The sequence below is a fragment of the Petaurus breviceps genome, unplaced genomic scaffold (genome assembly GCF_028583685.1).
Source record: "Petaurus breviceps papuanus isolate PSGF00001 unplaced genomic scaffold, PetGlider_PUasm1.0 139, whole genome shotgun sequence".
NCBI classification, from domain to species: Eukaryota; Metazoa; Chordata; class Mammalia; order Diprotodontia; family Petauridae; genus Petaurus; species Petaurus breviceps.
Genome location: NW_027185697.1, coordinates 16,279,386 through 16,288,998, shown reverse-complemented (window position 1 = coordinate 16,288,998; position 9,613 = coordinate 16,279,386). Strand labels below are relative to the sequence as shown.

At 45.6% G+C, this 9,613-nt stretch overlaps 1 protein-coding gene across 1 annotated transcript in view; it reads right to left on the bottom strand.

Annotated features, from left to right (window-relative positions):
- LOC138145256 (dedicator of cytokinesis protein 5) overlaps window positions 1–9,613 on the bottom strand; it is a 129,960-nt gene that overhangs the window by 41,246 nt on the left and 79,101 nt on the right. The window contains exons 26-30 of the mRNA XM_069066898.1: window positions 9,131–9,216; window positions 6,632–6,788; window positions 5,870–5,910; window positions 4,485–4,575; window positions 1,038–1,157 (exon numbers count right to left, since the gene is read on the bottom strand). Of these exons, the coding sequence (XP_068922999.1) occupies window positions 1,038–1,157; window positions 4,485–4,575; window positions 5,870–5,910; window positions 6,632–6,788; window positions 9,131–9,216 (495 nt within the window). The remainder of the gene's footprint in view (window positions 1–1,037; window positions 1,158–4,484; window positions 4,576–5,869; window positions 5,911–6,631; window positions 6,789–9,130; window positions 9,217–9,613) is intronic.

The following is a 9,613-nucleotide window of genomic DNA, read 5'->3' as shown; positions in this document are numbered from 1 at the left end:
AGCCATAAATGTGAGTTTTGAGGAGAATTTTGATAATGATGTGGAAAGTAAGGTCAAGTCAAATAATTCTGCTATATCCTCTCCTCCCCACCACACACAGACTTCCGGATGAATGCCAAACTGTGTAAGCCAACAAGAGCAACATCATGGCCTAGAGCCTTTGAGGCTGGTGCCCCCAGAGTTGTCCTATCGACAGAAGGTTGGGAAGAACAGAGGAGGAGATGGACTGAGTAGGTGCATGCTACCCCCTCTCCAACATCTCCCACAAGCCTTGGGACACCTCTTTGGGCTTCTTCTGGGACACCAATAGCAACACTTGACATTTGCTTGGTTAACAAAGCCCTTTCCTCACAAGTCATAGGATCACAGAGTTTAAAGTTGCCAAGAACCTCAGAAATCACTGATTCCATCCAACTCATTCTACAAATGGGGAAACTAAGGCTCAAAAGAGAAAGTAGCCTACTAAGGGAAATGTATGAAGTGGGTTATATTCCCATTTTTGTCAATCAGAGGGAAAAAAAAAACAAACAAAAACCCTGAGGTTCTGAGATGTAAAAGGTCTTGCACAGTCAATTTGTTTAGAAAATGTCAAGCCAGAATTAAAACTTAGGTCGTCTGACTCCAAGAAGAATGTCCTTTCCACTCCACCTCCTGGTTGTTTTTAGTTTCCTTTTCTCCTCTGATTTGGCCAATTAGTCGCAGCATCATGATCCCTCAGGCCTTTCTCCCCTTCATTTTTTAAGGTCTTGTTTCCTCTGCTTTTTTTTTTTGAGGTGATTTTAAAAAGAGAGGATTCAGAGACAATTAAGAAATGAATGAAAATGAGAGAATGAATCCTAGGAAGCCAGAAGAGCTGTTTTCCTTTTTATCTCTGTATCTCCAATCCCAAGAGAAAGCCTGGAAAATAGTAAGTGCCTAATAAATGCTTATCTGACTGAACTGAATAATGGGCCATCTGGTCCAAACCATTGGACCCACGGCAGAGATGTAGCCACGCCAGGACTGGAGTCCTAGCTCCTTCTCAACGAGACACTCACTTTGCCCTTGTCGAAGTACGAGATGATTTCTTGGTACAGCTTCTCTTTGAGCTCTTGTTGGGAATAGATATGGTAGCTGTCCCTCTGGAGCAAGTGGGATGCACAGGGCTTGTCTGACCACTAGAAAATAAGAAAAAACCAGATGTGTGAACAAATACCAAACACTCTCATAAATCCAAAGTGCTTACACCTTACAATGACTTCAACTGAGTTTTTCTCCAATGCTCCTTTGGCTGGGATCTTCAATGGATGAGCCCTTTTCTCTCATTGCTGAATTTCTATGGGCTGGCCAGCCTTCATTTCCCTCTTTGCTGTGCTTCTGACCTTCTGGACTTCCATACCAGGCCCACACATGGAACTCCCCCTTTGTACTTTGTCTTCTCCCATTAGAATATGTTTCTTGAGGGCATGGACTGTTTTTCTTTCTCCTTCTATTTGTATCTCTAGAACTTTGCACCATGTCTGGTACACAGTAAGTATCTGACAGATAAATGTTGGTTGCCTTGCCTTGTCCAGATCAGTGATCTCATGAGTGCAGGGAAGTCTTGGTAAGGAAATTCTCTTTCCCCATACAGATCAGTACTTGCCCTCCAACTTAAGAGTTTTACAGCATTGCCTGGAGTGAAAGAGGTAAAATAACTTGTCTAGGGTCATATACCCAGCCACAGATAAGACCTGAACTCAGGGCTTCCTCTATGGCCAATCCTTGCATTTCAAGGTATCACAGTTGGGTCTAAATGTGCCTGGAACACACAGTATGAGAAGATGTTTTGTGACCAAAAGCAATCCATCCAATAAAATGGAAACTCTCTGAGGGTAGGGACTGCATCATTTTTGTTTTTGCATCTCCTATGCCTAGCACAGTTCCTGGAATGCAGAAGGTGCTTAATGCTGGCTGAATGGTTCACTTGAATTATTTCTGTAACAGCTAGGTGGTGCAGTGCCAAGGCTAAGATGAGGGGGATGGGGTGGATGGGTGGCACAGTGGATAGAGCAAGAGGGCCTGGAGTCAGGAAGACTCATCTCCCTGAGTTCAGATCTGGCCTCAAAAACGTCCTAGCTGTGTGACCCTGGGCAAGTCACTTCACCCTATTTGCCTCTGTTTCTTCATTTGTCAAATGAACTGGAGAAGGAAATGGCAGACCATTCTAGGATCTTTGCCAAGGAAAGCCCAGATGGGGTCACAAAGAGTTAGAATAACAGCAAACATTTGTTCATTCTTATTCTGTACTTCTGGCGTGCTTCCTTCCATAGATCCTCCTTGGAGAGTATACCCATCACCCTAGAGGCCTCTTTCTGGGTCCTTACATACTGTGTGGGTAGCAATGGCACCCTCTGGGCTTTCTATGACTTGCCCACTTCTTTTTCTGATCTTATAGTTCCTGGATAACATCTATGAAACTTCTTGTGCCCAAGTTATCACAGGAATAAGACGTAAGCCACTCACACTCCCCACCCACTGTACTTTTCCTTAAGCCCAATCTGGGCCATCAGAGACTATGATATTCCATAACTAAAGTCCTAAAGCGTCACTGGGGGATAGTAAAGGCTGAAAAGACAGGTTCTGTAGACAGGTAACTGCCTGGGGTTGTTGAGAGTGCTATGGAATTGACCAAAGGCAAATGAAATAATAAAACCCCCAAACCAGACAGGGACGGGTAACATCTGCTGCTTCCAAGGAGCAGACCCTCTCACAAGCCTCCAGCACAGCCCCGCCCCACGACACGGAGCGCTGTGAGTGCTTAATCAAATTTCACTGATTTTTTTTTTTTACTTTACACTTGTTTTATATAATAACAACAATGATAAAAATAGCAACAGCAGTAGCCAGCATGCATAGAGCACTTTAATGTTTGCAAAAGGCCATCCAAATATTATCTAACTTTATAACAACTCTTGGAAGTAGGTGTTATTATTATCCCCCTTTTATAGATAAAAAAAGCTGAGGTTAAAGTGACTTATCCAGGGTCATGTAACTACTAAGTGTCCAGATATTCAGGTCTAAAAAGCTCCACGGTGTCACCAAACTACATACACAGTTCTATACCCCAGTAGAATGTGGGTTTCTCACAGACATTTTATTTCTGCCTTGGTATCACCAGAGCCTAGGACAGTATCTGACACGTAGTAGGTGCTTAGTAAATTCTTGCTAATTGATCAACAAGGGGCTGATTAAATCAATGGTTTTTGAGGGGTTGTGGGGATATTGGTTGGTATTATGGAACTAGATGCAATCATTCAGCACCATTTCATCTGCAAGTGGGAATGGCTGGAGGATGTCTTCATATATATGGAAACTCTCTTCCATTTACCCTCTGCACAGGATGTCTTGGATGGAGGCATCAAATGTGAGAAGAGAATATCTCCTGATTTATATAGAGATAATAAAATGGCCAAACAAAGTCAAGTATAGGATTAAAGCTATCAAAGAATGACATGATGCTAGCAGATGGGTGAGGCCGCCTTGGCTGAGGAGAGCCTTTGTCTCTAGGTCACGGGCCAGATTTAGAAGGAGAAGGGACCTCGTAGTTCACCTAGTCCAATCTGAGGTTGCATTTTTCTCTTTTAAAATCACCAAATGGTAAATTGAGAAGAATCTCATATTCTCTACATGTTCCAGACAATTGTGTGACTGTGAAGATGGGGTCAGATATCCCATCTGTGCAGACATGACTATTTCCTTCTCATATTTTCATCAAGGATGTTCAGAAGTTTCAGTCGTACACAACTCTTTGTAACCCCGTGTGGGATTTTCTTGGCATAGATACTGGAGTGGCTTGCCACTTCCTTCTCCAACTAATTTTACAAATGAGGAAACCGAGGTAAACAGCGTTAAGTGACTTGTCCAGGGTCACACAGCTAGCAAATGTGTGAGGTTGGATTTGAATTCAGGTCTTACTGACTCCAGGCTGAGAACTCTATCCTCTGCCACCTGACTGCCCCCTTCATCAAAGATACCTTTGATCTATGTGAAAATTAATTTCAAAAAAGAATTAGTGGAGGTCTTTGGCTGGTACTTGGTGATGTCTTTGGGATCCTCTTTCTGGGTCTGGGGACAGTGTCTGTTCTTCTGATGCATTGGTTTTTGCTTCACTTGGAGGCATGTGACCTTGGGCAAGTCTCTGACAACAGCCCCAATGTTCCCTGCCAGCTCTAGCCAGCTCCTCTGTGACACGCGGTCTTCATGGGCCTTCCCGTGTGTGTCACTGGTGGGATTTCAAGCCAGGTCTGCCTGGCTCTGAGGCTGGCCCTGGAGTCAGGCCTCATCACACCATGAGGACAGTCAGAGTCACGCCTCTCTAGCCAGGCTGGACATGGAGGCCAAATCCAGATTGTGCACGACATCGTAATGAGGACGGCAAGAATGATGGTCGTTGTTTTCACTAACCTATTAGGGAGAGCGCTTCAACATGTGTAAAGCGCTTTTCCATGCGGGGTCTCTCCTACCTGGAGTAGCTCCGCGTGCAGCAGAAGGGTATTGGCAGCCTCTGTGTAGTTCTCACAGTCCCGATGCAGGTCCCGGAGTTTGTACAAGTACCTGGGGGAAAGGAGAAGAAACGAGCCCAAGTTACCCTAAGACTGTCATTGGAGGTGTCCCACCCTCTGCCCTGGCCTCATCACTCTCCAGCGATTGGACCGTAAGCTCCTTGAGGGCAGGGCCTGCTTGCTGCCTTTCATTCCTCCCCTGGTACATCCCTAGAATGTCTGGCATACAGAAGGCACTTACTAAATGCTTGCTGCGTAACTGATGTACTCCAACCATTCCGCTGTCACCTGACTGTTTCTGTACATCTATTCAGCTCTGTCCTCAATGGGGTAATAGATTCTAAATCACCACCTCCTTCAATTCATTGTCTGCCTCCAGTTGTGCCAGTCAAAGTGGCAACAACTCTTTGAGGCCTTCTTTTTTGGAGGGGAAATATTTCTAATAAAAAAATAACTGGAAGTAGTCAACAGGAAACATTAAATGAATGGTACCATAGATCCAGAGATGGAAGAGGTTATGTTAATAACAGTTAATTGCTGTTGTGGTCAAGTCGTTTCATGACCCCATTTGGAGTTTTCTTGGCAAAGAAATGGTGGTTTGCCATTTCCTTCTCCAGTTCATGTTACAGATGAGGAAACTGAGGCAAACAGGGCAAAGTGACTTGCCCAGGGTCACACAGCTAGTAAGAGTCTGAGGCCAGATTTGAACTCAGGGAGATGAATCCTCCCTCCCGAGTCCAAGCCCAGAACTCTGTACTTCTCCTGAGACAGTTAAGGCAAATATTATTATTCCCATTTTATAGATGATGAGAAGGAAAAGCAGTGTGCGCAAATTCACACAACTATAAGTATTGAGACGGGGATTTGAACAGTTGCCTCCTGTCTCCAAGTCCAAGGTTGTTCTCTTTCAAGTACCTGCTTTATTTCAGAGGCAGGATGTGGTGGTAAGTAGAAAGCTAGTCTTGGATGTAAGGAGATCTGGGTTCAAGTTTTCACTTTGATAGGAGATGTGTGATCCTGGGCAAGTGACCTAACCTCTCAGTGCCTCTAATGGCATGATTTACAGAAAATTTGCTGATTTTCTTCAAGGGAGGGAGTTTCTTGCCTGGGAGTTTGTTATATGGATGAAATTCCACGTCCAGACTGAGAAATAAAAGTCTAATGCTCACTAGCAGGGTTTAATATCCCCTAAGAGAGGGACTATATCTCATATCTTTGTATCCACTCCCCCTCCATCCCCCACCTTCAATGTAGGTGGTGGTCAAGACACATTTGTGGAGGAATTGACGAATCAGAGAAAAGCAGAGTTAAGATGAACAGAGACAAATACCATTTTTCCAGCTTACCTTATGTAAATGTCCTCTCTCTTCTTTTCCTTATAAAAATTCTGCCAAAATAAAATGATAACATTGTATTATAAATACGGGATTATTGATGAGCCCTTCACCGGAATAAGGGAATGGTCACCATCATAACTCTCATTAAATACCTAAAATCAGTTATAACCCTCCCCTGTCTTTCTCTTTCACACAAATGCTGACCCACCGGTAGGGGTGAAGGTGGAAAACATCCCGCCAGACCAGACACAAAAGCATGAAGCCATGGCGGACCTGTCTTTGGAAAAGAGTTGGGGCAGGAGCTTACGGTGCAGGTTTCCATCCCTGTTTCTTAATTTATCTTCAAAGTTAAAAATATGCAAGTGCCCTTATCCTGATCTGCTGGTGCTAGCATCAGCTGCTTTTGCTGGAGTAAACTCAGCAGGACTGAGGACCAAGGAATGGTCATTCCTGGGTCAAGAGAAGCTTTGGCTCTCTGGGGGACCAGCCAGGTACACTGGAAGGCCTCCTGCAGCTAGTATTTGTTTCTTAGATATTTCATGTATACCTATATGTGTGTGTGTTCATGTATATACACATTCATGTATATGTCTATGTACGTAGATGTACATGCTTTTCCTCCAATAGGGCGCAAGTTCTTTGAGGCCAGTGACCATTTTGCTTCTGTGTGTGTGTGTATATTCCCAAAGACTAGCCCTGTTGCTGGCACTCGGTGCCCTCTGGTGCTGACAGGCAGGGGATCCCAGGGCTGGGGAAGGGGGTCTCACGTACCAACACATTGACTGTACAGCTCATGCGATTCTCTTTGCTTTCATCATGCATAATGGTCCTGTAATCCAGCAGGTTCTCCAAGAGGCTGCTGACCAGGAGGGCAAAGACTTCTCCAGAGCTGGCGAGGTATTTGTGTTTACGGCAGTGTTCTAGGAGTCTGGAGGGAAGGAAGGAAGGGAAAAGATCCTATGGGCTTGATTCCCACCAAAGACCCCACATGTAGCACTTTGTTGGTCAGTCATTTTCAATTGTGTCTGACTTCTTGTGACCCCATTAAGGGTTTTCTTGGCAAAGACACTGGAGTGGTTTGCCATTTCCTTCTCCAGCTTATTTGACAAATGAGGAAACTGAGGTAAACAGGGTAAACTGACTTCTCTAGGTTTACACAGTAAATATCCAGATTTGAACCCAGAAAGGTGAGTCTTTCTGACTCTAGACCCAGCCCACCGTACTACCTGACATCAGGTGTACATAGCACCAATAGCTTTCAGCAGGTCAGCAAAGCAGACAGAACCCTATGTGATCAATGGTGCTTCCTTGACTTAGGTTGCACTGGGCTCCTCCTTGTACCTAAGGTAGAAATGCCCCCAACATGGTGGATGGAACCCCTGTGGTGAACAGTGTGCCGGCGTAGTGAATGGAGGGCTGAGTCTGGAGCCAGGAAGATCTGAACTCAAATCCGGCCTCGGACATTTACTAGCTGTGTGATCCCTCAGGGGAAACGGCTTTCTGCCTCATTTTTCTCATCTGTAAATTGGGGATAACAATAGTATTTACCTCCCTGAGTTCTTATGGGGGGAAAAGTAATAAAATATTTGTAAAACACTGTGTAAACTTTAAAGTGTTCCATAAATGCAAATTGTTATTAAGAGTCACACATGAGAGCAGGGCATGAAGAGGCTGCAATCTGCAACCTTGGAGGGAATGTTCACATCGGTGACATCACAGGACCACTGGGGAGCAAATATTAAGGATACAGTGCCTGGAGCACAGTAGGGGCTTAATAAATGCTCAAGGATTAACCAACTCATTGGCAAAGCTACCATTTGCCAATTTTTTTTTATTATATACATTATGTTCTTTGAGTCTGGTAAGCACACTGGGAGGCAGGTTCTACAAGTGTAAACTGTTCAGATGGAAGCCTGGAGGCTTCTGGGAGGCTAACCAAAGGATGTAGGGGGGAGCGCCAGCCAGGGTGATGTCTGAGGGATGCTATGGTGGAGACACTGGCCCCGAGGTCTGCAGACCCTTCCCATGTACGAGGAGAGCTCGACTCAGGAATCCCTCCAGTCTCCAAGGTGCACAGAGGGCATTGGAGCTCTGTTTGTGCTCCCCAGTGTCCCCTTACCCAGCCCGACCAAACTGTCCCTCAGAAGCCAGGAATCCAGGACGCCCAAGAGAGGGAGCAGCTGGGGAAGGCTTTGTTTGGAAATTATCTGCTGCCTAGTGTTTCTAAATACCATCCAGGGGTGTGTGTATTTTCTGGCTTGGCTTCTTGGCTGCCACCAAAGTCATTGGGAAGGGTGAGGTAAAGGGAAAATAGAGGAAGAAGATTCCGACAATCTGCTCTAAATAGGACTAATGCCCCCGTTTTATAGGTAATCATAACAGTAACTGACATTTACATTTGGACAGATGTAGGATCATAGGCCAGGAGCTGGAAGGATCCTCAGGGGCCATTTGGTCCTGCCTAATGTTACAGATGGGGAAACCGAGGTTAGATGACTTGTCCAGAGGCACACAGCTGTACTACGCCCCTGTGAGCTAAATATCTGGGTATTATCATCCCCATTTTATATGCTTCTGGGTCTGCTTCTGGCCCCAGGTCCAATGTTCTTACCACCATTCTGTGCTGTCTTAATTTTTTTAAACCAGACCTGTGATTTGATCAGGGTAGGGCACTCTCAGCGAGAAAAGTCCCTCTATCAACAGTCTGGGGCATTGTCTCAGATCACTGCTTGGGGCTCTGTGAGATTAAATGATGCCACCATCCCTCTTCTCTCTCTCTCCTTTCATTCTTTTATTGTTGCTATTAGAGGGTGGTGATAATGGGCCCAGGGCACATCCTCAAACAGCGACAATAAAGCTGGGGAAAGAGACCCCTACCCAAATAACTTTGCCATCTCTAAAACGAGAGCGCCTACTTCACAGGGCAGATGTCTGTGCCTTTGCCCAGGCTGTGCCCCCTGCCTGGAATGCCCCCCTTCTTCATTAATGCCTTAGAATTTCCTGGTTCCTTCAAAGCTCAGATCCAGCACCCTCTCCCACGTGGGGCATGACCTGAAGCTGGCCCTCTTTTCCATCTGCTCAGGTCTCTTGAGTCAGGCTGCTCAGGGACAAATAGGGAATTTCTGACTCAGCGTCATCCCCTGAGTCTGACGGCCGATGGAGCAAGCTCCCGGCAGCCCGGTCAAGGACCATTCAGACTCACAGTCTCATGATTGTGAGTCTGGCCCCACACTCCTTAATGAGCTGACCTCAGGTTTGGGGAACACTCACAGCTTCTCCAGCAGGACTTTGTACTGTTCATCACCCCGGCCTCCTTCCACCTCCTGGTCCAACTTTGTGATCAGCTCGTTTTCAAACTGAAAGGAGAAGCCAGAGACACGGGACAGGGTGAGACCCTGCGAGGGGGCTAGAGATCATCCCCAGTCCCCACATCCAAGTCCCTCCCAATCCTCACCAGGGAACCAGTCAATGTCCAAGACTAAAGCTGATTATTGTGATCCTGGGGCCCCAGACAGAGTGGCCACACCTTAGCCTCCCCCCAGATTTCAGTAAATTCCTCCCTGGGCCTTCCAGAATCAGCGGGAATTTAGTATTCTAAGAGCAGAGATTTAGACTAGAAGGGCCCTTAAGCAGGGACCCTTAAGCTGAGCTCCATAGATATGTGTTTTTTAAATATTATGATTTTAACTTTTTCAATAGACATGGATTCCTTTGTAATCCCAAGCATTTTAGTAAAGCCATTTAAAAAAATAT